This window comes from Muscardinus avellanarius, assembly GCF_963383645.1.
Source record: "Muscardinus avellanarius genome assembly, chromosome: 11".
In the NCBI taxonomy this organism is placed as follows: domain Eukaryota; kingdom Metazoa; phylum Chordata; class Mammalia; order Rodentia; family Gliridae; genus Muscardinus; species Muscardinus avellanarius.
The window spans coordinates 17,037,342-17,064,605 of NC_137797.1; the positions used below are offsets into that span (position 1 = coordinate 17,037,342).

At 42.9% G+C, this 27,264-nt stretch overlaps 1 protein-coding gene across 1 annotated transcript in view; it reads right to left on the reverse strand.

Moving 5' to 3' along the window:
* The window catches only part of TCP11L2 (t-complex 11 like 2), a gene marked incomplete at both ends in the record, with an annotated part of 38,739 nt that extends 12,431 nt beyond the window's left edge, over nucleotides 1-26,308 (reverse strand). Inside the window, 5 exons of the mRNA XM_080705064.1 lie at nucleotides 10,191-10,327; nucleotides 12,921-13,141; nucleotides 15,244-15,364; nucleotides 22,763-22,898; nucleotides 26,149-26,308. Coding sequence (XP_080561190.1) covers nucleotides 10,191-10,327; nucleotides 12,921-13,141; nucleotides 15,244-15,364; nucleotides 22,763-22,898; nucleotides 26,149-26,308 — 775 coding nt within the window. The remainder of the gene's footprint in view (nucleotides 1-10,190; nucleotides 10,328-12,920; nucleotides 13,142-15,243; nucleotides 15,365-22,762; nucleotides 22,899-26,148) is intronic.
* Between the last annotated feature and the right edge of the window lie 956 nt (nucleotides 26,309-27,264).

Genomic DNA, 27,264 nt, shown 5'->3' on the forward strand with positions numbered 1-27,264 from the left:
GCTGCTCTTCAGCTTCCCTGGACATCTCACTCGTCTTCGTGTTTTCCACGTCCATCCACACCCCAGAAGGTTCTCAGATCTGTACCTCGAGCCCTCATTTCTCCTCCGAGCTTCTGATTTCTTCATCAAGTGGGAAGAGAGTCAATGGATGTGAAATTACAAGGAGACACCCAGTAGCCCAGGTTATACAATATTTTCATCATCTGGATACAGGTGTAAAGACTCAAGATGATGGACAATAGCAAGATAATTAGTTAAGTGATGAGCTTCTAGCATGTATTTACTTTTGTTTTTAAATTTATTTTTTATTTCTTATATATTTTTTAATTTTTGGCGGGTCTGAGAATGGAACCCAGAGGCATTCGACCTCTGAGCTACACCCCCCTGCCCTATTTTTTATTCTTTGTTTTGAAACAGGGTCTCACTAAGTTACAGAGGTCCTTACAAAGTAGCTGAGGCTTTCTGCGAACTGTGAACCTCCGGCCTCAGCCTCCCAAATGCTGGGATTACAAGCATGCGGCACCACACCTGGCTACTTTTGCTTTTTTATAATTCTAATTTTACTTATTTTTTACACACATATAGACTTTTTTTTTTTTTTGGTACTGGGAGTGAAACCTAGGGGCATTCTACCTCTGAGCTATACCCACAGCCCTGTTTTTTATTCTTTTATTTTGAAACAGAGTCTCACTAAGTTGCAGAGGGCATCACTAAGTAGCTGAGGCTGGCCTTGAACTCACGATCCTCCTGTCTCAGCCTCCCAAGTACTGGGATTACAGGTATGCACGACCATGCCGGGCTCCGAATGTATAAACTGAAGCTCTAACTCCAAGCATGATGGCTGGAGATGAAGCCTTTGGGAGTGTAGTCTGGGCTAGATGGGGTTCTGAGGATGACCCCCTCAGCATAGTATTGGTATTCTTGTACAGGAAACATGATACAGCTTACCCTTTTCTCTTTCCACACATACATACTGAGACAAGGACATGTGAGAGGCAAGAAGACAGTTTTCTGAAAGCTAGGGAGACAAGCCTTGCCAGGGACCAGATCAGCCAGCACCTTTTTCTTGGACTTTCTAGCCCCCAAAATATAAGAAATAAAGTTTTGGTGCTTAACCAACCCCACTTACAGTATTTTTTTGTGGCAATATAGACCACATAAGAGCACTACAGTGGCTTTCTGAGATTGTTTACTCAGTATCCATCCATACTGTGCATCAACAGTTCATTCCTTTTTACTGCTGAGTAGTAGTCCACTGTATGGATGTACCACAGTGTGTTTACCCCACTTACCTGTTGAAAGGCACTTGCTTTGTTTCTGGTTTAGGGTCATACGAAAAAGGCTGCCATAAACATTCATGTACAGGTTTCTATATGAATATATATTTATATTTCTCAAGAATAAAGACATGGTATTGAGATTGCTAGGTTGTATGGTAAGAACATGTTTATTTATTTATTTATTTTTTATTTATTTATTTTTTTGGTGGTACTGGGGTTCCTGGAAGCCCTTCTACCTCCGGGCTACACTCCCAGACCTATTTTTTACATTTTCATTTTGGAAACAGGGTCTCCTAAACCAGCGCGCGCGGCTGGCTTCGAACCTGCGCGATCCTCCTGTCTCTGCCTCCCAAGCGCGGGGATTACAAGCGTGCGCCACCACGCCCGGCGAACATGTTTATTTTTTATTTTTATTTTTTTTGGTGGTACTGGGGATGGAACCCAGACACCTTCTACCTCCAGGCTACACTCCCAGACCTATTTTATATTTTATTTGGAAACAGGGTCTCTTAAATCAGCTGAGGCTGGCTTTGAACCTGCGCGATCCTACCGTCTCAGCCTCCCAAGCACGGGGATTACAAGTATGTGCTACCACGCCCGGCTAAGAACATGTTTAATAAGAAATCACCAAAATATCTGCCAGAGCTTCACCTTTGTTTTTGATGTAATTTATTGAATTGTGAGTTTATGTAACTTAAATTTTAGTAATGGCTATTTTCTAGGAAACACACAGAAACTAAACATCTAGTTTACCCAGGATGATCCCAAGATTTTGGCCAGGGCTATCCCAGAAGGGAAGATTCGAGAAGGAGGAGGCGAGGAAGGGAAGACGTCACTGAAGTTCAGTCTCTTACTTAATTTGAATTGAAAGAACATGTGGCAGCTCTAGCTAGGTTGTCCCTTCACTTCACACGAGTTTATCAAGTTCAATTCTTCTGCATTAAAAATACAGATCATTGGAAATGAGGTCTTGAATTAATTTCCTTTTTAGGCATATGCCACTTGAGTCACCATTATACAATTATTATTAGATGCTTAATAGCTAACCTTAGCAGAATGTCCTCAATATTGGCAGTTTCTGTTGATAAATAACTACGGCTCACATAGAATCGCTCCGAAAGCTGCATCTGCAAGCGTTTGCTTCTGCAAGAGGAGACAGCCTGCTCCAGAGAATGGAAAGAAGGCCAGAAGAGGAACCACCACCACCCACCATGACTAACCTAAAGGAGACTGCTTCAAATACAACCGTCCCCGAGGCCCAGCTGCCACTGGGCTTGTTTATTGGTGCCCAGAGGGTCTTGGAGCATGAGGCTATTCTTTGGGCCATGACAAAATGGATTTGTTCCCACTCTTGACCTACAACAGGGTATCTCAATGTTGGGACTACTGACTCTTAGGGCCGGATACTTCTTTGCTGCAGAGCACCGTCCTGTTCTCTATAGATATTTAGCAGCATACCGAGCTCTACCCACTATGCCAGGAGCACTCCATGCCCCACCTCCCTCACCTGCCCAACCCCTGCCAGGCTGGGACGACCCAGTGAATCTCTAGACTTGTTCCCTGGGGCTGGGGAACAAATTATTCCTGGTTGAAAACCCACTGACTTAGATAACAATATTTACTTTTGTTTGCAAGCACATCCTTCCAAGCTTGCCTTAAATTCTCTCTTACATAATGAAGCAAATAAAATCATACTTTAAGCCTTCTAAGTTGGGAGGTAATATTTCTCTACTGGACTGTCTGCCTTAGGCAAAATTCCTTTTGCTTTTAATATCATAGTTCTTATGACATTATGTATCTAGTTCAATTTATAAGGTGGCAACTGCTAAGAAATGCAGCCTGGACACAGGCAGAGGAAGGGAAGGGGGGGAAAAGGAACCAGAGAAAGAAATAAAACATAGATTGAAATTCTTCTTCGGGCCAAGCTCTAGAACAGGGATAATTTATGAGAAGCTGAGGCCACACCACCCCCAGGACTCCACAACTGTTTCTCCTCAGTTGGTAAATGTTCTTGGTTTGCTAGTTCTGTTTATAAAGATGTAAAAGACTTACAGTCTTTTATTTAAAAGGCATCCAGCAGAGAGAGCAGGGGTGGAAATCATAGTGGATATAATTACAGTGTGACAGTAATGAGCATTTAGGCTGTGAGTTTAATCGTTTACAGCTGACACATTTAAAAGCTCATTTATTTATCTCAAACAAAAGCAACAGTGTGGCTTAGCGGGTCTCAATTTTTTTTCCTTTTTTTTTTTTTTTTTTTTTTGGCTGACTTTAAAATCACCTAGGGAACTTTTAAAGGAAAAATAATGATCCTGAGCACACAGCTCCTGGGGATTCTGACTTAATCAGTCTTAGGTGGGGCTCAGGCAGCTGCCTCTAAATCCACCAGGTGATTTAATATGGAGTCACAACTGCCTAGGCCTGGTAAGGCTGAAAGGGCACATGTTCACGGCAGAACATGAGCGTTTCTGAGATTTTATTCCCACACACCGGCCCGCTGACTGCTCCACACGCAAGGCCAACCCAGAAAGCACTTGCAACCTTCATTTTTTCAAGGGGACAGTGAAAAAGAACTTCTCCATTCACTCATTAATTTGATGATAACTACTGAGTTCCTGCTATGTACTAGGTACTGTACCAAGTATTGGGAATTCATAGATGGACAAACATGGCCCCTGCACTCAAGGCATTTCTCGTAGAATAGGAGAAACACAAGAACAGGCGATGGCTTTACAGGTGCATTTACCTAAGGGTCCCGATTTTCAGTTAGAAACAGAGAGTCCCTTTATCCACGCCATCTGCTCATTTTGGCTTACCAACACCCTACCTGCCATTCTTTCAGTACTGGTTTTCTTTGAGAAGCCATTTACCCTTCTTCCATAGTTTCTTTTGTGAAGTAAGCTCCCTCTCCACCACCTGGGGTTCGCCTCTGCCCATCACACTATCCCAGGATTCTGCGTGTGACCAGGTGAGCATCAGGGAGGCCTGTGCCCGCATTAGCGGACAAGTCACCATTCTGACAGCGCAGCCTCACTTTCCCTGAAATTTACTGGACCGATTCTTAAAGCTCTCTTGGTATCTGGCATTTTAGCTTTTCCTTAGATTCTGGGAACGGCCTCATTTTTCACTTTATTTTTTTCTATGTCAGCTACAGTTGGTTTCTGTTGCTCAAAATATAACCTGGGTAAGATGACACAAAACTGAAAAATCCAAAGAAAGTCACAGAAGTAGGAACTTGGTTTAATTTGGACTTGGGAGACCTGGCTTCTGGTCCTAGCTCTACACTTACTACAGTATGACTTTTCTTCTTCTTTTTCTTTTTTGTGGTACTGGGAATTGAATCCAGGGGGCAGTCTACCTATTATTATTATTATTATTATTATTATTATTATTATTATTATTATTTTGTTCTTTGGTACTGCGGACTGAACCCAGGGGCATTCTACCTCTGAGCTACATCTCCAGCCCTATTTTTTATTCCTTATTTTGAAACAAGGTCTCACTAAGTTGCGGAAGGCCTAAGTAGCTGAGGCTGGCTGTGATCCTCCTGTCTCAGCTTCCCAAGTACTGGGATTACAAACGTGTGCCACCACGCCTGGCATAATTTTTATTTTTGAAACAGGGTTTTGCTAGGTTGATGAGAGTCTCACTATTTCCTGAGGTTGGCTTTTAACCTGTGATCCTCCTGTCTCAGCCTCCCAAGTCCTGGGATTATAGGTGTGTGCCACCATGCTTGGCTTTGATTCTGACTTGGAGCAGATCACAGATAAGCATCAGTGTGCTCCTCTTCAAAGGCCCTTGCATGGCTTGCATCCCAGGCAAAGACAGTCCAAGTGAATTTAAAATATCTTAATACATATAAAATTTCTTCTTAGGCAAAAAAATATATATTTTCAGCTTGGTGTGGCGGCACATGCCCGTAATCCCAGTTCTCGGGAGGCTGAGACAGGAGGATCACAGGTCTATAGCCAGCCTTAGCAACTTAGCAGGGCTCCCAGAAACAGTGAAACCCTGTTTCTAAATAAAAAAATAAAATAGGTCTGGTGGTGTAGCTCAGAGGTAGAATGTCCCTGGATTCAATCCCCAGCACCAGGAAGAAAGAAAGAGAGAAAGAAAGAGAGAAAGAGACAAAGAGAGAAAGAAAGAAAGAAAGAAAGAATTTCCCTGTGGTCAGTTTAGCAATCCATAGTGTTATTTCATGTTAGTTTTATGATAAAATTATAAATATATAAAAATAATGCACACACAGAAATCCAACAACAGTTTGGACCTATCTGAATCTGCGAGGCTCTTATTTTGATATTACGGCATCAGGGCTGAGTCCTGGCACAGTGACCTGAGGATATATTTAACAGCTGACATACACTCAGCTTCCTGCACTCTGGATTTCTCCAGCTGAGCAAAAATGACCTATATTCATAGCTGGAGTTATTCTTCTATCTCTAGAAACCAACAAGTCAATGTGAAAGATACAAATGGATTACATGTCACTAACCTTGAGGGTTGTTTTGTTTTGTTTTGTTTTGCAGTACTAGGGATGAAACTTGGGGACATTCTATCTCCAAGCTACACTCCCAGCCCTATTTCTTATTCTTTTTATTTTTTGAGTTTCAAAGAGCCTCACTAAGTTGCTGAGGCTTTCTGCAAACCATGATTCCTCTGTCTCAGCTTCCCAAATGCTGGGATTACAAGCATGCCCCACCACACCCAGCTCACTAACCTTGGGTTGTAAGAAGAGAAATAAAGAATTTGAGATGAACAAAATTATAACTCAACCTTATGTTAAGGAATTTGCCCAAGGTTCCAAGCTGTCTTAATTCAAGACATGGGCACATTTGCACACATGTGCACACATGCATGCATACACACACACACACACACACACACACACACACACACACACGCAGGCCAATGAAGCCTATCATTAAATCTCAGGAAACTGGTGCTAAGAACAGAGGTTATAGAGTTAAGGTCTCAGAGTCGGGTATGTAGGGTTCAACGTCTCCTAATCCTTTCTCCATAGTACCCAAAATAACACAGCCCTTTAAGTTATATAATTTTTATTATAAAAAGATTCTGAGATGTTATCTAGCTTCATCTGCCAGGTGATGCCAAAGAGCCCTCTGCAGTATCCTCCCTAGACAGTGTCTCGTTTGAAGAAAGGCAGGGCCAAGTAGTCTTGAAATGAACATGGGTGAGGCAGAGACAAGTCTTCTTTGTCCAGGCTTTGCCACCAAGTGATGGAGTTGCTTAAGGTACTTGCAGTCACCTAGAGGTCTACACCCCAATATCGTCACTTGTAAATAGGTGGTGACACCAGTACCTACTCACAGGACTGTTGTGAGGCTTGGATGAACTAATAAATGTAAAATATTTGGCACATACGGGCATTTGGCATGTTCTAAGTGTCTGAACAGGTTGTTAGCTGGCACTGACTCCTCCTAGCAATACAGAGGTCCATCTCAAAGTTAAAACAGCCCCAACTGTTGGAAAGGCCAAAATAAGCTGTCTGCTGTTTCTTTCCTGTGTATCCTCGTCTGCCCTCCAGAGCTAAAGCCCAAATTGCAGTCAAAGGGGAGGGCAGGGCCATGGCCCACCTGAGTCTCACTGCAACCGGCAGAACATGCCCAGCCTTGTCAGTAAGCCTAATATCACGATCAATGTGCTCTTCCCTGGATGCTCAGCTTCCGGGAGCCCCTTTACAGATGGCATTCCTTGTGCTTCATTTACATAAAGATACTGCATGGACCACTGTGATTAAAAAAAAAAAAAAAGCTCAGTCCACAGAGCACGGGTGGGTGAGGAAGGTGGGTCACCTAACTCAGTCTTCAATTGTGGTTAATCAGATCCCAGAGGCTGGTAGCATGGGTTTAACCATGAGCAGCCAGGCAGCCTCTTGCTAACTGTGCCGCATCTGCCATCTCAGTTTCCAGACCAGAAACATGAAGGGAATAACAGTACTTGCCCAAAGGGTAACTGAGAATTGTCAGGAGTCAAAGAGGTTAGATGTCCTCCACTGCCATTCGCCCCTAGGTACCTCCATTCCAGTCTTAATGCCCATGCGTCCACTGAAACTGCTCCCATCAAGATTGTCAACAATCTTCTTCAATCTTCAGTCAAATCCAATGATTAAGCCTTGGCCTTCATCATTCTGGACCATGTCGCAGCATCTGTCATAGCCAATCATGCCCCTCCCCACTTTCTGTGCTTGCCCTATAGGACGCCACCTTCTCCTGATTTGCATACCACCTCTATGGCTCTTCCTTCTATTGCTGGTCTTCTTCCTCACCTCACCCTATGGATGTAGAGTATCCCAGCTCAGTCCCCTCGGGGTCTACACTACATGCTCGGCAGTCTCACTCCATGTAATGAAGTGGTGAGTGTATGGTCTGTGGAGCCAGACTGTGTAAAGGAGTCCAGCTCCACACCGTACCAGTTATGTTACGGTGGCAAGCGATTTAGCTTTTCCCTGCCTCAGTTTCCTCATCCACAAAATGGCGGGGGCAACTTCCTGCAGTTGTTGTAAAGATTAAATTAGTTAATACAGGCAAAGTGGTCAGATTGTAAGTGTTAGCTCCTGTCAATTCCCATGACTTGAGGTACCATAAAAATGCAGATATTTCTCAAATGTATATCCGTAGGTCCCATTATCTTACTGACCTCTAGTATTTTATCCAAATGCCTGCCCACTATCCACACACTGGTGTCAAACAAGATTTCAAAGTTCATATACCCTAAACTGAACTCTTGGTTCCGTCTCATCTCCCAACTTCCTTCCCCCCAGGGTCTCCTGTCCCACTAAAATATATCACCAATCATCCATGTTGCTGAGGCCAAAACTCTAGAGTCATCCTCCACTCCTCTGTCTTCCCACATCCAACCTTTGGCAAATCTTACTAGCCTGCCTTCAAAATACACCCCAAATCTGACCTTCACACACAAGACACTGTCATTTTTTGCCTAAGCAATTCATATGGCCTGTAACTGGTATCTTTGCTTGTGTGCAAATTATTCCCTACCTGGGAACTGACGTATTCTTCAGAAATAAAAATCAAGCCTGGTGTGGTGGCATACACTTGTAATCCCAGTAACTGGGAGGCAGAGACAGGAGGATCATAGGTTCGTGGCCAGCCTCAGCAACTTTAGTGAGGCCCTGTGCAACTTAGTGAGATCCTGTTTCAAAATAAAATAATAAAATGGGGTTGGAGGTATAGCTTGGAGGTAGAATGCCCCTAGGATTCCATCCCCAGTACCACCAAAAAAAAGAAAAAGAAAAGAAAAAGGAAAAAACTCTCCAATCACTTCCCAGTGCGCTCGGAATGAAATCTAAACTCCTCTTGTGCACTAATAAGACTCTGCCGCATCCTCCTGTCTCCCTCTCCACCTCTTCTCCCATCACCCACCCATTACCTACTCCAGCCACAATGTTGGCTTCATGTTTGTCAAACTTCACAACCAAGGGCCGGCCTGGGGGTCTTGGTACCATTCATTATCTCTGTGGAGAGAATGTTCTCTCCCAGATGTTTACATGTCCTTTCTTCATTTCTTTGCAAACCCTTCCCAAATGTTACTTAATGCTAGTCCATCTGAAGAACACCAGCCACCCACACTCCTGCCCTTGGAGAGCTCACATCATAGGTGCTTCTGTATCTGTCATGCCTATTTTTTGTTTGTTTGTGTGTGGGGGTCTGGGGATGGAACCCAGGGGCATTTGACCACCGAGCTACACCCCCTGCCCAACTTTTTTATTCTTTTTATTTCTTTTTTATTTTTATTTTCTTTATTTATTGTTTTTTAGGTGGTACTGGGGTTCCTGGAAGCCCTTCTACCTCTGGGCTACACTCCCAGACCTATTTTTATATTTTTATTTGGAAACAGGGTCTCTTAAACCAGTGTGGCTGGCTTCGAACCTGCGCTATCCTCCTGTCTCCACCTCCCAAGCGTGGGGATTACAAACATGTGCCACCACGCCTGGCTTATTCTTTTTATTTTGAAACAGGGTCTCACTAAGTTGCAGAGAGCCTCACTAAGTAGCTGAGGGTGTCCTAGAACCACAATCCTCCTGTCTCAGGCTCCCTCCCGAATGTTGGGATTACAAGCATGCACCACCACGCCTGGCTGTCATGCCCACTTATTAGCATTTAGGCCCCTTGGTGTCACACACTGCAGTGAATAGAACACAGTGGGCAATATCTGGAATGTAGCAAGTACTCAATGGATAGTTCTACGATGAATGAAGAAATAGTGTTTGGCATAGTTCTTGGAACAGAGTAAGTAGCCATAAATTTGTGATGTCAATTTTATTTATTTATTTATTTATTTACTTATTTACTTATTTATTGGTGGTACTGGGGTTCCTGGAAACCCTTCTACTTCTGGGCTACACTCCCAGACCTATTTTTTATATATTTTTATTTGGAAACAGGGTCTCCTAAGCCAGCGAGGCTGGCTATGAACCCGCACGATCCTCCTGTCTCTGCCTCCCAAGCGTGGGGATTACAAGCGTGTGCCACCATGCCTGGCATGTGATGCCAATTTTAGAAGGTAACAAGACGTTTTTGGGGTGTGTGTGTGTGTGTGTGTGTGTGTGTGTGTATGTGTGTGTGTTACTGGGGATTGAACCTAGGAGCATTCTACCTCTGAGCTGTACCTATTTTTTGCTCTTTATTTTGAAACAGGGTCTCACCAAGTTGTGGAGGACTCCACTAAGTAGCTGAGGCTGGCCACGAACCACCATCCCCTTGCCTCAGCCTCCAAAGGACTGAAATTAAAAGAGCGCACCACCACACCCTTAACAAAATGTTTTGATAGAAAAGTCAAAATACTCTAGCAATACTATGTAAAGTATCAAAAATGAAAGTATATATTTTCACCCGGTTTTAATATAAATATACATTTTATTGTACTTACTTGGAGTTTCTTCCAAAATTTCCTGGAACGTGCTTCTTTCATATTCTACCAACTGGCGTTGAAGGTGTGGCCTAACGCTCCTAATTAAAAAATTGGCCATGTCCATGTTCATGAGGTCCAGTACATGGAATATTTGTCTAAAATGTTTAGAATTAGATAGTTAGAAGGGAGATTAAAAAGTTAAAGTGAAATGCATTAACTATTACCAATGTGTTATAGGCTAGAAAAGATAAGCATCCGAGCTTGTAATCCCAGCATTTGTGAGGCTGAGATCAGAGGGCTGTGGTTCGCGGACAGCCGCATCTACTTAGTGAGGCCCTTCGCAACTCAGTAAGACCCTAAAAAAAAAAAAAAATAGGGCTGGGGGTGTAGCCCAAAGGTACAATGCCCCTGGGTTCCATCCCCAGTACAGAAAGGAAGAAAGGAAGGAAGGAAGGAAGGAGGAAGGAAGGAGAGAGAAACATTCTGAAAAACAGTTCTGACATTCCAACAGTCATTTGTCACCTTTCATAGGCTCATACAGGTGCATTTTAAATGTTTCTTCCAGATTTCATTTGCTGTAGCAGATATACTGCCCTCCAGCTTACCCATGGAAGCCAGTCATAAACTGACAGAAAGACACTACTAAAAAGTATCAACAATTAGTCTTAACAATGATATAAAAATTTCAGGAAGGAACTTTTACTTCAAAGCCCCTGAAATTTTAAGAAGCCTGAACATAGTGTATATGGTTTCTATTCCTAAGGATATAGAAAAGATAACTCAATGATAAAAAGGATATTTCCTTTCAGAGTCAAGAAGGCCTGTGCTCAAATCTACCTTTGCAACTGACCAACTTCGTGGCTATGCAAAAGTTACTTGGTATCTCTGGCCTCAGTCTCCTCGTGGGTGAAAGAGGAGACATCAACCTTGGAGGGACTTTATGAACAGTCGATGGGATAGTGAACGGAAAGTGCAGGGGGAGGGGCAGTCAGCAGGTACTCAGTACGTGGCCAAGACGAACAGCACAGACTTGAGATTTGTATACAAGTAATAAATAACTGGAACAAGATTCTCACAATCTGTCAAAACCGAGCACAACTCTAAAGAGACATCAAGCCTATTTTACAGACCAGGAATGTGTCACTTTGAGAGATTATCACCTTGCCCAAGGTCATAAAGTAAGTTATCTGCTACATGTAGATCAGTTTCCTCTTTTTTTACCTTTATAAAACTCAATTCCCAATGTGGCTATCTTCATAAAAGGAGAGAGAGAGAGAGAGAGAGAGAGAGAGAGAGAGAGAGAGAAAGGGTAGAGGTAGACAGACAGACAGACAGACAGACAGACGGATATTCCCTTGGATGGCAAAACGTGCCAGTTTCTTCTTTCCTCTGGCATCACAAGGAAGGCCCAATCTATACAGCTAGATGAGAGTCTCACAATTTAATGCACACCTCCCTCCCACACGGAAGCTGCCCGTGCCTCTATGGACCTCTCAGCCTCATCTCACGTCACCCTCCCTTATCTACTTCAGCCACAATGTTGGCCTGGTGTTTGTCAAGTTTCACAAGCAAGCTAATGTGCTGCAGCAGAGGTAGCTAGCCGGCCACCGAAGGCCCATGCAACCGCCCTGTGGTACAGATTTGAGGCTGCAAAGAGTGTTTCTAGACATCTACCAGCCACCTTTCGATCTAGGTGGGACCATGTGACTGTTCATAGGTGTCACTTGTGGGTTGAGGCGTTCACACACTGCGTGTGCCTCCCCCTCTGGTCTCCTTCCATTCATCAGCTGAATGGAGTGGACGACTCTGAAGACCTGGGTAAGGGTCAGAAAGGACAGAAGGAGCTTGGGTCCCCAAATGGCATGTGGAAGGCTGCCTGGCTGTGAGCTCCTGGAATCAGACTCTGACATGAGTGAGAAACAGGCTTTTATTTTTTAAATCCCTCAGAATTCAGGGCTTATGTGTTATATCGGCTGGTGACCCTTACTCGCTAATAAAGATGGTCTTCTAGATCCTTGACTAGATTAGGTTCCTCTGCTGCAAGCTCATCAACACCGTCTACTTCTTCTTCCAGTCTTATCATAACTGTAATTCACTGTTCAGGGTCTGCTTCCCCATTAGACTGTGAGCTTCCTGGGGTCGGAGATTATATCTATCTCTTTATCACTGCATGCCGAGGCCCCACTGCATGCCAACTCACAACCTTGTCAGACCATCCTATCTGGAAACTGCACAGAGTCTTCCTTCCTGTGGCTGTGGTTTTCTTCTAGGATCAAGAATTTTATAGGGAGCCGGGCATGGTGGCACATGCTTATAATCTCAGCATTTGGGAGGCTGAGTCGGGAGGATTGTGGTTCATGGACAGCCTCAGCTACTACTTAGTGAGGCCCTTTGCAACTCAGTGAGAGCCTGTTTCAAAATAAAGAATAAAAAATAGGGCTGGGGGTGTCGCTCAGAAGTAGAATCCCCCTGGGTTCCATCCCCAGTAACACACACACAAACACACACACACACACACACCAATTCCTTTAGGGGCTGGGGATGTGTGGCTCAGCGACAGCAGGCTTGCTTATCATGTAAGACACTGGGTTTGATCCCTAGCACTGCAAAAAAAATTTTTAATTAACTAATTAAAAAATTCCTTTGGAAGACGAGTTATTATCCTTTGTTCCTCAATGCCCACGTTCTCTTTCCTTTCTGAATAAACTCAAAGATACTGTAAGAAAACGCAAGAAACAAAGTGCCGACCTCAGCACCTCCACGATGTTGCTGGTAGCCTTTAGACCTCTGATGTCCTCGTCTCGCACAGGCGCACACAGCTTTCCCATGGTACTGATGACGTAGTTGGCCAGGCCTGGGATGTCCACAGCGCTGTGCTCAGCCTGCTGCCTGATGAGGTCTGTGTCCAAAACCTCACAGATCTGGTTGCGAAGTCGGTTCCCTCCAGGAGTCAGAAAAGAGAGAAGGATCTAAGCAAGAAAAGAAAGAAAAGCAATTTAGCAGCATCTTTACGTGAATAGAGGTTGTCACTCTTTACTTCTGCGTCCATGTGACTAAGCTCCTGTTCCTATTACAAGGCCCCCGATGCTACAGGCGGTACCTCTGCCTGGACGGTGGCTCACAGGAGCACTCCAGTGACTCAACCTTAAGAAGAAAGCTCTGTCTCTGTCTTCTGAATCAAAGGCCCCCACTAGGGTGGGAGAGGGCACCAAGCACAGTCTGAATGTATGCCATTTTCAATATGATCCACATTAAAAAAAAAAAAAAAGGCTCCCACTATGGGAAACGACTGATTCTGTCAGGTTGAAAACAAAAGGTAACAAAGCAATATTACTGAGAGCACTTTTTTCCCCCAGCAGTTCTGGAGATGGAACCCAGGGGCATTCTACCTCTGAGCTACATCCCTAGCCCTATTTTTTTTTTTTTTTTCTTGTCTGGGGATGGAACCCAGGGGCATTCTACTTCCGAGCTACACCCCCCACCCTATTTTTTAAATTCTTTATTTTGAAACAAGGTCTCACTAAGTTGCAGAAGGCCTCACTAAGTAGCTGAGGCTGTCTGTGAACAGCCTCAATCCTCAATCCTCAAGTCTCAGCCTCCCGAATGCTTGGATTACAAGCGTGCACCACTACGCCCGGCAACACATTTGTCTTTTGAGTGTAGTCCCCGCCTCAGCACTGAGAGCACTTTGAAAAGTCTACAGATAGGCAGTGTAGAAAAGAGGGAACATGTTGTAGATCATGGTTCCAAAAGAAACCTTAAAACATCCCCTGGGGTCTATTAAATACATTTTACATATAAAATTAATATTTATTATAAAAGTAAACTTTTAACTGAGTATTCAGTTCACAGTGCGCACATCAACACACAGGACATGGTTGATGGGCCGGTGCCTCGATTCAAACCCCTCTGACTTGTCAAAGCTTTATGACCCTGGGTAAACTGGGGAACTTGGGGTTTTATATAAAATAAGACTTCTAGGAAGATGGCGACCGAGGGAAGCAGCACTGGTCCATCCTGCTGACGCCTGATCTCCATTTCCTTGAAAGCAGCGTTCTTACAAAAGCAAGAAAACACCAAACTTAAATAAAAATAGCAGGAATAAGTATTCCATAGATTTATGGTAAAAATAAATGAATAATCTGGTGAATGGCACAGAGCCAGCGCCTTGTAAACGTTCATTAAAATGACAAGTTTAGCCCAATTTCATTCTTATAACTGCCCTGTGTGTACTTAGGAGATGGAGACTTAGAGAGAGAGCCCATCACTAAGCCAGGCCTGACTCCAAAGCCTGTGCTCTCAGCCAGCACTGGGAGCTCTGAGCACAGCCCTGAGCTCCACCCGCTGTCCATTCTCTCGGGCTCCACCCCACTCCAGAAGGTGCAGGGAAGCGGGGCGTGGTGGCGCACACTTGTAATCCCCGCACTTGGGAGGCAGAGACAGGAGGATCGCGCAGGTTCAAAGCCAGCTGCGCGCGCTGGCTTAGGAGACCCTGTTTCCAAATAAAAATGTAAAAATAGGTCTGAAAGTGTGAAAGTGTAGCCCGGAGGTAGAAGGGCTTCCAGGAACCCCAGTACCACCAAAAAAAAAAAAAAAAAAAAAAAAGAAGGTGCAGGGAAAACCCTACTAACTGGACTATTTTCCAAAAAGAGAAGCCAATACCAAAGGACCTAAAACAACTTTGTGTGTGTGGAGGGGGCGAGGGAGAGGTTAACTGCTATAGTTTGAATGTTTATTTCACCCCCAAATCCATATGTTAAAACCCAGTGGCTGGTATTTCAGTTGGACTCTTTGAGAGTGATTAGGTTATTAGAGTGGAGTCCTCCAGAATGGGGTTGGTGCCCTCACACAAGAACTCCCGGAGAGCTCCCTGGTCCTTTCTACCATGCAAGGACACAGCAAGAAGGTATCTTTTAGGATACAGGGAGCAGCCCCTCACCAGACACTAAGTCTGCTGGTGCCTCTATCTTAAGACTTCACAGCCCCCAGAGCTGTGAGAAGGAAGTTTCTATTGTCTAGAAGCTTCTCATTCTGTAAGGACCAACACTACTTAATGCAAACAGAAACTTGCCTCTCTGATTTCTTCAAACAACTTGATGGCATGTTCATACTCCGGAGGGTCAGCACTTAGTTCCGACTCCAGGACATCCCAGAAGGCCTGGTGGACAATGCTCTTCACTCTACCAGCCAAGCTAGAGAAACAAAATAGACCATCTTAAAATAAGCATCATTTCCCCTTATTACAAAAACTACCTGCTTACTGTAGAAATCTCAGGAAATGCATCAAGAAACAGAGAACAGAAATCACCTTTCATCCCAATATTAATTTTTTGACATATTTTCCTTGTTCGATGCATTGTTTTAGTAGTTAAAAGTATCCAGTATGCATATTATATAATATCTTTTTTTCCTTTCATATTCTATCCTAAGTATTTCCCCTAGACTTTTAAGATGTTTCCTTACCATCGCTTTTAATTATTTTATAAAATTCTGTCCTAAGGAGATATCATAATCTATCTTTCTTTTCTTTCTTTCTTTCTTTCTTTCTTTCTTTCTTTCTTTCTTTCTTTCTTTCTTTTTCTGCAGTAGTGGGAATGGAACCCTGGGGCATTCTACCTCTAAGCTACACCCCTAGCCCTACTTTTTATTCTTTACTTTGAAGCAGGGTCTCACTGAGTTGCAAAGGGCCTCACTAAGTAGCTGAGGCTGGCTTCGAACCTGTGCGATCCTCCTGTCTCAGCCTCCCGAATGCTGGGATTACAAGCGTGTGCCACCATGCCCAGCGTAGCTACTTTTCTTTTCTTTTTTCTTCTTTTGTGGTACTGGGGATTAATCACAGGACCATTCTGTCTCTATTTTTATTCTTTACTTTAAAACAGGCCCTCACACCGGGCATGGTGGCTCATGCTTGTAATCCCCACGCTTGGGAGCCTGAGACAGGAGGATCGCACAGGTTCGAAGCCAGCCTCAGCTACTTAGTGAGGCTCTCAGCAACTTAGTGAGACCTTGTTTCCAAATAAAATATAAAATAGGTCTGGGAGTATAGCCCGAACATAGAAAGCCTCTGGGTTCCATCCCCAGTACTATAAAAATAAATAAATAAATAAATAAATAAATAAATAAATAAATAAAACAAGCCCTCACTATGTTGTGGAGGGCCTCAATAAGTAGCTGAGGCTGGCTGCAAACCTTTGATTCTCCTGTCTCAGCCTCCCAAGTACTAGGATTACAAATGTGTACTACCACGTCTGGCTCAGCTGGCTACTTTTCTAAATAAATCTTTAAACTTGTTCTAGATTTTAGAGATGAGACATTAAAGTTGGTCTTTCCTCAACGGTTGAGATTTCATGGCAGAAAACAGAATAGATTGACCCCAAGGAGATATGTATTTGAATGCCTGCCAATTTCTGCTTACATGTCCCATTTAACGTTAACCAAATCAAAGGAAAAAAGGAAACTTCCCAGGAAGAGCCCACAATAGAATAGGTAGCCACCTTGCTTCACCCATGATGTCATGTCCTGAAGTAGGTGCAAATTAAAATACACATTCCTGCTGGGCGTGGCACATGTTTATAATCCCAGTACTTGGGAGGCTGAGACAGGAGGATCATGGGTTCGGGAACAGCCTCAGCAATGTAGCAAGACTCTCAACAACCTAGTAAGACCATGTTTCAATACAAAAATGAAAAAAAAGGAGGCTGGGGGTACAGCTCAGAGGTAGAATGTCCCTTAGTTCAATTCTCAGTACCTACCCCTACGTGTGTGTGTGTGTGTGTGTGTGTGTGTGTGTGTGTATTATATATACACATATACACACACATATATTTCTCTCTCACACACATAGCCCCACCAAACTCCTACATCATTTTGCAGCAGCTTTCAGAAAATCACACATTTCCTGCACTATAATTACTGAGGAATATCTTTTGCCATAGGGCAATATACTTTTCCCAGGAAGAGTCCACAAATCCTTCTTCTAGGACTCCTTAGCAGTGCCTGGAATTTAGTGAGACTTCAATGAAGGCATGGCGAATACATTACTAATTTGATAGCTACACACATCTCCTAGTTTTTTTTTTCCTTCCTCTTTGTTTTGTTTTGTTTGTTTGCTGTATGAGGATTGAAGTCAGGGCCTCACACATACCAGGCACGTGTACCACTGAGTTATACACCTGGCCAATTTTAATGTCTTTTAAAATTTTGAGACAGGGTCTTGGAAGTTGCCCAGGTGGGCCTTGAACTTGTGATTCTCTTGCCTTAGCCTCCCGAGAAGATGGCATTATAGGTGTGCACCGCTGCTCGGGCCAAAGTTCTCTTAAAGTGCAAACAGCTAAGGAAACAACAGTGGTATGAGAGAAGAAACTGAGCTTTCTGAGGAGTTAAAATTATTTCTGTCACTGTCAATATTATATTCTACTTAGCAACTTTATTTATTTATTTATTTATTTATTTATTTATTTATTTATTGGTGTTACTGGGGGTGGAACCCAGAGGCTTTCTACCTCCGGGCTATACTCCCAGACCCATTTTATATTTTATTTGGAAATAGGGTCTCACTAAGTTTCTGAGAGCCTCACTCCAGAACAAAACGAGAAGTAAACACTGCTGGAGAGACTTCTGCTCTTGGCTTCACAAAAGCTGCACACAGCTGACATGAAGGGACGGATAAGCAAGGAGCTAAAGTCATTTTGTAACCCCTTAAGGGATATCAGAGTTTAAAGCTTTCCTCTAGGCTGAAAACTACTTTTTAGCCCTTTAATTTTTCAAAGAGTTATGCATGAGGGTGGAGAAGGGATATGATCATAGAAATCCAGGCATTCCTTTGGGTATCAGGAAGCTGACTAATTTTGCTATATTTTTCACCCAAAAGTATTTGATAAAGTGACTCAGCCATATAATATATTTATGTATATAATTATATATATATATATATACACATACGTACATACATATACATATATATATTGTGTGTGTGGTATTGAGGTGGAACCCAGCAGCTTTCCACCTCTGGGCTACACCCCCAGACCTATTTTATATTTACTTGGAAACAGAGTCTCACCAAGTTACTGAGAGCCTCATTAAGTAGCTGAGGCTGACTTCGAACCCACGTGATCCTCTTGTCTTAGCCTCCCAAGTACTGGGATTACAAGTGTGCACCATCACGCCCACCTCGAGTCAGCCATTTGTGTGTGTGTGTGTGTGTGTGTGTGTGTGTGTGTGTGTGTGTGTGTGTGGTGTTGGGGATGGAAACCAGAGGCTTTCTACCTTCCGACTACACTCCCAGACCTTTTTTCGATTTTTTTATTTGGAAACAGGGTCTCAATAAGTTGCTGAGAGCCTCACTAAGTAGCTGAGGATGACTTCAAAAATGCACGATCCACCTGTCTTAACTTCCCAAGTACTGGGATTGCAAGTGTACGCCACCATGCCCACCTCGAGTCAGGTATATATATTTATGGTACTGGGGTTCCTGGAAACCCTTCTACCTCCGGGTTACACTCCCAGGCCTATTTTTATACTTTTTTAAATTTGGAAACAGGGTCTCTTAAGCCAGCATGTCTGGCTTCAAACCTGCGCGATCCTCCTGTCTCCGCCTCCCAAGCACGAGGGTTACAAGCGTGACCCACCATGCCAGGCGAGTCAGCCATATTTTAAAAAGAAAATTTTGGCCAGTGTGGAGGGTCAAAAGAAAATGAACAGTTGATAGCAGGCTACTTCATTTTTGAGCAAAGATATTGTGCCCTAACACTGCAATTTGTTTCCCTTGTTCAGATTTTCTAGCCATGAAGAAAATGAAGGCAAGAGGGATTAATACCTCCCATAGTATCAGAGTGCTATGTGCGAGGCATGTTTACGCCTGTGATATTGCATCTAAAGTGAGAAGTGCAGTCCCCATCTTATCCTTGGGGAATGTGAGGCTCAGATGTGGTCTCAGCAGGGCCAGGACCCACACCAGGATCTTTCTGATTCCGAAGTGCCTTTGTCTGCAGCTCTTGAATTTAAAGCACAGATACTCCCAAATGTCTTTGTTGTACTTCATAAGAAAATAACTAATTTTAGCTTTAAGAATGCATTTTTATTAGTCGATAAATATGTACTGAACATCTAATATATGCTAGGCCCTATTTTAGATGCTAGGGATATTAGAGTAAAAGCCAAGTCAGTTCCCTCAAAAGCTTATGTTATCAGGAACAGAAAGAAAAAACACAAGCCAGGCACGGTGGCGCACGCTTGTAATCCCAGAATTTGGGAGGTTGAGACAAGAGGATTGTAGGTTCGCGGCCAGCCTCAGGTACTTACTGAGGTTCTCTGCAACTTATAGTGAGACCCTGTTTCAGAATAAAAACCAGGGCAGGGGTGTAGCTCAGAGGTAGAATGCCCCAGGGTTCCATCCTCAATACTGTAAAAAAAAAAAAAAAAGGAAATGAAAGAAAGATAAAAACACATTAAAAATAAGTAAGGAGATGGGCGTGGTGGCACACGCTTATAATCCAGCCTTTCGGAGACTGAGACAGGAGGATCCCGGTTCACGGACAGCCTCAACTACTTAGTGAGGCCCTATGCAACTCAGTGAGACCCTGTTTCAAAATAAAGAATAAAAAATAGGGCTGGGGGTGTCATTGGAGGTAGAATGCCCTGGGTTCCATCCCCAGTACTGCAAAAAAGAAAAACAAGTAAGGGGGTTGGGAGTGTAACTTAGTGGTACAGCTAAGCTTAGAATTTGTGAGGCCCTAAGATCAAAATAAACAACAAAGGAGCAAAGGAGGAAGATAATTTCAGAGCTCTGATCAGGAGGGAATGAGACAATGCAGTGAACAATAACAGAGGGAAGTGCTCATTTCAGTGAGTAGATAAAAAAGCTGCTTCTAGCCGGGCGTGGTAACACATACTTGTAATCCCGTGCTTGGGAGGCTGAGACAGGAGGATCGCATAGGTTCGAAGCCAGCCTCAGCTACTTAGAGAGGCTCTCCACAACTTAGTGTGAGACCCTGTTTCCAAATAAAATATAAAATAAATAGTTCTGGGAGTACAGCCCGGAGGTAGAAAGCCTCTGGGTTCCACCCCCAGTACCACCAAAAAAAAAAAAAAAAAAAGCTTCTTCTAAGGTAGTAATCTTTGGGTTCAGACTCCAGTGGGGAAAGAAAGAAGCTATATGAAGATCTAGAAGAAGAACAATAAAAAATGAGAAAAGGGAGAAAGTCACTGGGGCAGATTAACCTTGATGGACTCCTAGATCAAGAAAGAAGCAAGACTGGGAGGGTGAGACAGAAGGATTGCAGGTTGGCCAACTTCAGCTACCTAGTGAGGCCCTCTGCAACTTAGTGAGACACTGTTTCGAAAATAAAGAATAATTCTGGGGGTGGTGGCAGTTTGTAATCCCAGCACTTGGGAGGTGGAGACAGGAGGATCCCACAGGTTTGAAGCCAGCCGCGCTGGCTTAAGAGACCCTGTTTCCAAATAAATAAAAATATAAAATAAGTCTGGGAATGTAGCCCGGAGGTAGAAGGGCTTCCAGGAACCCCAGTACCACCAAAAAAAAAAAAAAAAAAAAAAAAAGAAAGAAAGAAAGAAAGAAAAATGCTGGGGGTGGTGGTGCACTTGTAATCCCAGCACTTGGGAAGCGGAGACAGGAGGATAGTGCAGGTTCAAAGCCAGCCTTGCTGGATTAAGAGACCCTGTTTCCAAATAAAAATATAAAAAATAGGTGTCTGGGAGTGTAGCCCGGAGGTAGAAGGGTTTCCAAGGACCCTAGTACCACCAAAAATAAAAAATAAAGAATAAAATATAGGGCTGGGAATGTAGCTTGGAAGTAGAATACCCCTGGGTTCCATCCCTGGTAACTAACACACACACACACACACACACACACACACACACACACACGAAAGACATGTTAGAGAAATAGGGCTTTTCAGAGATAACAGATAACAGAGTTTGGATTTTTATTCTACATGCAATAGGATACCACTGAAAGGATTTTTATTCTACATGCAATAGTATACCACTGAAAGGTTTTAAGCTCAGAAATAATTGAGTGTGATTTATGCTTTAGAAAGATCATTACAGTTACAGTGTGGATATGGGGGACAGATTAGAGTCAGCTTAAAATGGAGATGGGACAACCAGTTGAGATAACAGAGTCCAGGTTACAGATGATGGCAGCCTAGCCTACAGGGAAACAACAGAGCTGGTATAAAGGATCACGACAAAACACAATTACCAAAGAAAACCAAATGCATACAACTCCTTTAGCCAGCCATCTTAAAAATATTAATGATAGTATAAGCATCATCCCTAGGAGAATGATGATCCATATTTTAACAAAGGAAAATGATTGTTTACTGGTTTCCCTGCTTTAAAATAAAACATTCTATATAGGATCAAATACTATAAGTTGTCATAATTAGGAGAGAGAAGGTCTCAGGACTAATAATTGGCACTGTTGAGGTTGAAAATTCAATGCTATTCTCCATGAACCAACTTCACCTTAAAGATAATTAATCTGTAGCAATGGGCCCATACCTTTTCCTCTTTGTCACAGAGGAATTGTGAGCCACTGACGTCAGAGGCTGAGGTGGGGAATAAGAATGTGGGTCTAACTAGAGGTCTCTAGGGTGAGGTGAACCAGGAAATGTCCCCATGCAGCTGTGACTCCTACCTCCAGATGCCCTGGGTTGCCTATTCTTATACTTTGGCAGTTCAGCTGCATGTATTTATCCTTTACAACTGGAATATCAGTTTTTAATAAACTGATCTGCAAATATTTCTTGAGCATGTACTATATATGCCAGGCACTCTGCTAGGCGATCCAGATAGAACAGCAAGCAATAGAGACATAGTTCCAGCCGGGTGTGGAGGCGCAGGCTTGTAATCCCAGCGCTTGGGAGGCTGAGACAGGAGGATCACACAGGTTCGAAGCCAGCCTCAGCTACTTAGTGGGGCTCTCAGCAACTTAGTGAGACCCTGTTTCCAAATAAAGTATAAAATGGGTCTGGGAGTATAGGCCGGATGTAGACTCAGTACCACCAAAAAAAGAAAAATAATAGGCATAATTCCACCACTAATGGTGTTTTCAATCAAGTGAAGAAGATAGATACCAAACATAAAACTACAAGGGCTTTCTTTTTTCTTTTCTTTTCGTTTCTTTCTTTTTCTTTTTTTCTTTTTTTTTTTTTTTTTTTTTTGTGTGTGTGTGTGGGGGGGGCCCAGGACCTTACACATACTAGGCAAATGGCCTACCCATTGAATTACATCCCCAGCCCCAAATTACAAAATTTCTTAACAAAGAGAAGGTAAGGGAGGTTATAGGAGTCTTTAGCAAAGAGGTTAATTGTATCTAGGGAGTTCAGGGACATCAGAAAAAGCTTCCCTCAAGAAGTGACATCTGAGTCCTAAAATCTATGGGTAATGTGTACCCCAGAAGAATTTTTAAAAAACAAATGTAAGCATTATTAGAGAGTTAATAATGTTTATGCTCTGTGGATACTATATAAACACTCCCAAGAATCCATGTGAATAAATGTGATATGTACACGCGTACACTGAGAATCTTTAGCACCATTTGTACACAACCAAGGCTTCCGGGTTACCTGTTCTCTGGGAGAGCATCCTGTTTCAGCTGGAAGTTCTCATTTACAGCAATTTCATGAGCAAGAGACAGATTGGACAAGTTCCTTGCGGTAGCCATCACTTCGTCAAATGTTACAACCCTGGGAGGGCTCGTTGCTGAAAGAAAAACCTAAGTCAGCCACCGCTATAGAAGAGAAGTTATCACCCAGTGCAGCCTCCTGATACAGACAAGATTTTGTTTATTCCAATGTGTATCTCAGGGCTTTACAAGTAAAAATAATATATACTAGACAGGCAGCTTTACTCACTAATAAATTGACTTCAAAAATTTGGGCACTCATCAATAGCTTCAGTTAACATATTTGATAATAGACTTTCAAATGTTTCTAAGACAAGCTTTATAATAGGTTTCTATAGGCCTATTACAACTTACTTCTTGAAAGTATCTTATTTTTCTGATACTTGCATTTATTTACAGAAACTGATACACTCTTTTATTCTGTAATTCAGAATTCTCATAATTTAAGTAAACTCAGTATGAAATAATTGATTTCTTAAAACTCTAATTTTTAAATGTATAGGCAGTATGACACAAGGCTTAAGTTCAATTCTAAGATTTGCCGACTGGTAGTTATCATTTGACTTCACTAAGATATAGCTTACTGCCTCACAGGGCTTGCCTGAGATAATTAAATAAGGCAATTTAAGTAAAAAAGAGCATAGTTAAGAACTTAGTAAATAATTGAAGAAAAATAAAATAAACTCGGGAAGCTGGGGAATCTACTTCTCAGTACAATGTAATAAAGAACTTGAGTTATTTCTAGTGAGTATACTAAGAAATTGTTCTAATAAATCACACTTATAAAATCACTGTTGGCTGTTTCAAAATAAAAAGAATGTAAAAAATAGGGCTAGGGATGTAGGTTGGAGGTAGAATGCCCCTGGGTTCCATCCTCAGTACTGGAAAAAAAAAATCACTGTTGGAAATCTTAGCTTCTATAATTAAAAGTCATGAACTCCAACAACAATACTGATAGGCAATACTGTCCTATCTATTTTTTTTTTTTTAAAACAAAAGTAGTGGTGGGGAAGAGCAGAAGGAGGAAGAAGAGAAAGGTGATTCAGAACATTAGCAAGACCCTTCCTTAGGATGCCCCATTATCCTAAAGTGCGTGGACCCTATATATAGTGTCAAGAGTAGTAACAGATGGCACATGTCTGTAATAATCCCAGTTCTTGGGAGGCTGAGACAGGAGAATCACAGATTTGAAGCCAGCCGCAGCAACTTAGTGAGGCTCTCAGCAACTTAGTGAGACCCTGTACCCAAATAGAAAATAAAATTGAAACAGGGCTGGGGGTTTAGCTCAGAGCTATAACACACACACACACACACACACACACACACACACACACACACACACAGAAAAAAAAAAAAAAGAAAAGGCACAGAAACCTGGCGTGGCTGTGGCAACTCTATTTCAAGATTCTCCTTTAAAAATGTCTGTACTCTTTGGTCCAATAATCCAATGAGATCCCGACTTCCAGAAAATCTTTATGTACCAAGATGTTCATAAAGCATCATTTATAATAGCAAAATCAAAACAGAAACTGAATGTCCAATGTTAAATCAATGGATAGGTAAATTTATGTTCTCTTCACTTAATAGAAGTAGTAGAAAGTCATAAAAACATGTTAGAAAATACATTATCATGAGTAAATGTTTTAGTTATAACGCTAAGTGGAGTACACACACACACACACACACACACACACACACACACGTGCGCGCGCGCGCGCGGCCTAAGTAAAGGATAAAGTTATATGCTACCAGCTGTCATCTTCTGGTGACACTATAACCAATACTTTTTTATTAAATGTATTGGTCCACTGTAATCATACATCCTGGTGATATACAGGATGGCAGAGGCACACATGCACACACCACTCATTTAGCCCTTCCCCGGTTCCCACCCTATTCCCCCCTCCTCCTTTCTCATGTTGGTTTAGTGACTGACTTTGATATGTCTGTGGATATACATCATGTGCATTAGGGTGTTGCCCTCCTTTACCCCATCTCTCTCCGTTAGGCTGCCTTCTTTACTCATCTAAAGTTTCTCTTTTTTCTATACTTATATATTTTCCAAGTTTTAAAAACAAGAGCAAGCCGGGCGTGGTGGCGCACGCTTGTAATCCCTGCGCTTGGGAGGCGGAGACAGGAGAATCGCTCAGGTTCAGAGCCAGCCATGCTGGCTTAAGGGACCCTCATGCTGGCTTAAGTGACCCTGTTTCCAAATAAAAAATATAAAATAGGTCTGGGAGTGTAGCCCGGAGGTAGAAAGGCTTCCAAAAACCCCAGTACCACCAAAAAATAAAAATAAAAAATAAAAAGAAATAAAAACAAGAACATAAAAATGTAAATAAAATACAAGTGAGCAAAGGTTTTTTGAAGTAGCTATCTGACCCTATTAAGTAGCAGATGCTTTTTTCTACATTTGCTATGTCAGTTGAAGCTGTTGTACTTCCTAGACAAAAATGTTAATTAAAAAAACTTAAAAAAAAAAAAAGGCAAACACATCCGTCTGTCACATCTCCACACATGCACGCAAAAGGAAAAAATGTGTCCCTCTCTACCACAGCCACTTGTTCAACGCTTTCTTGCAACCCTAGTGTAGTAATCCTTCAAGGGTCCCCTTTCTGGGTGATTTGCACAACAGTGTTTGAAAGCAGCAGGAAACCCTTTAGATCATTTCACTTCCTGCCTGACCCTCCCATGAGGGCAAGTTTCCTTCAGTGTGAATCTGAAAAGAAAAGCTATCTGATTCTGAATTTGAATTTATCCCAATTTGTCCAAGAAGTGATCACAAGGAGTGGCTTTCCACCATTTGGGAGAAAAGACAAATCGGACTGGGAGTCTGGTTTGTGATCAAACCAAAGTAGATGAGAGGCACTGACCAAAATAAAATTCGGGCCGGGCGTGGTGGCGCACGCTTGTAATCCCCGTGCTTGGGAGGCGGAGACAGGAGATCGCGCAGGTTCGGAGCCAGCCTTGCTGGTTTAAGAGACCCTGTTTCCAAATTTAAAAAATATATAAAATAGGTCTGGAAGTGTAGCCCGGAGGTAGAAGGGCTTCCAGGAACCCCAGTACCAACACCAAAAAAAAAAAAAAAAAAAAAAAAAAAAAAAAAAAAAAAAAACCAAACAACCTCGGCAGGTTGGAAGCTTTCGTGGCTATTTATTTGAGAACATATGCAGAGTAGCTACAGAGCCTTTGGTGTGTCTAGAAAACGCTCTTCTGGTGCATCTAGAAAGGAGGGAAGGGAAACCTGTGTCCTGCCTTTGCTGTTTCCAAATCCAACGGACATCCGCGAGCCCCCACCGCCCCAGCCCCTGCTGTCCCCGGGCTCACAAAGAGGAGAGCTGGATTTGCTGGAGGAGTCGCTCGTGAAACTCTGCCTGGAGCACTCATAGTCGCTGAGAGAAGCCATGCTCTCCGAAAACCGGGAGGAGGAGTCGGAATCACTCGGCTGGTCCTCTCCCACACACTGCTTCTCACCATTGAGAGGCATCCTGCTCCACTTGTGTATGGACAAAGAGAAAGTACCTGTACAAACAGACAGACCCTGTGTCAACATCCTGGGGTATTGCCACTAGTGTCGCAGATGCTTTTTCCGGGGAGACAACTATAGCCACGAGTGTAACAGGTTGAAAAGGCTCCCAGGACCTGGTCCTCCCCTCCACCCCTGCAGGCAGACCAGGCGATCACAAGGTAGCATCAAGAATGCTTTCCAGAAAATGAATTCCACAGTCATCCACATGCTCTGACTCAGGGTATACCCAGTGTACACAGAGCAGCTCTAAGCAGTGATGTACCTTTTAAACACAATGCCCGGACACACACTCTCTTCTCTCCTCCAGCTGCTAAGACACAGGAACTTAAGAGAGTGGGGCTCCAGGGTCTGATGGGAAACATCACTCTCCCACCTACCCTATCAGTGGAACTGAACTGGAACACTGATCTCACAGGGTGCCTGAACCCCAATAAGACTAATCTCATTAAAGTGTTTGGCATAGCACTCAAATGTTAGTTGTTTCTACTTTTTTTTTTTTTTTTTTTTTTTTAGTACTGGGATGGAACATAAAGGCTTTCTACCTCCAAGCTATACCCTTGGCCCTATTTTTTTTTTTTTTTTTTTTTGTGGGTTATGGAGATGGAACCCAGGGGCATTCAACCTCTGAGCTATACCCCCTCCCCTATTTTTTTATTTTCTATTTTGAAATAGAGTCTCACTGAATTACAGAGGGCCTAAGTAGCTGAGGCTGTCCGCTAACCGCGATCTTCCTGTCTCAGCCTCCCGAATGCTGGGATTACAAGCGTGCGCCATCACGCCCGGCTCTCCCTTGGCCCTATTTTCCATTCTTTATTTTGAAACAGGGTTGTGAAGGACTTAAGCAGCTGAGGCTGTCTATGAACTATGATTCTCCTGTCTCAGCCTCCGAAAGGCTGGGATTACAAGCGTGCACC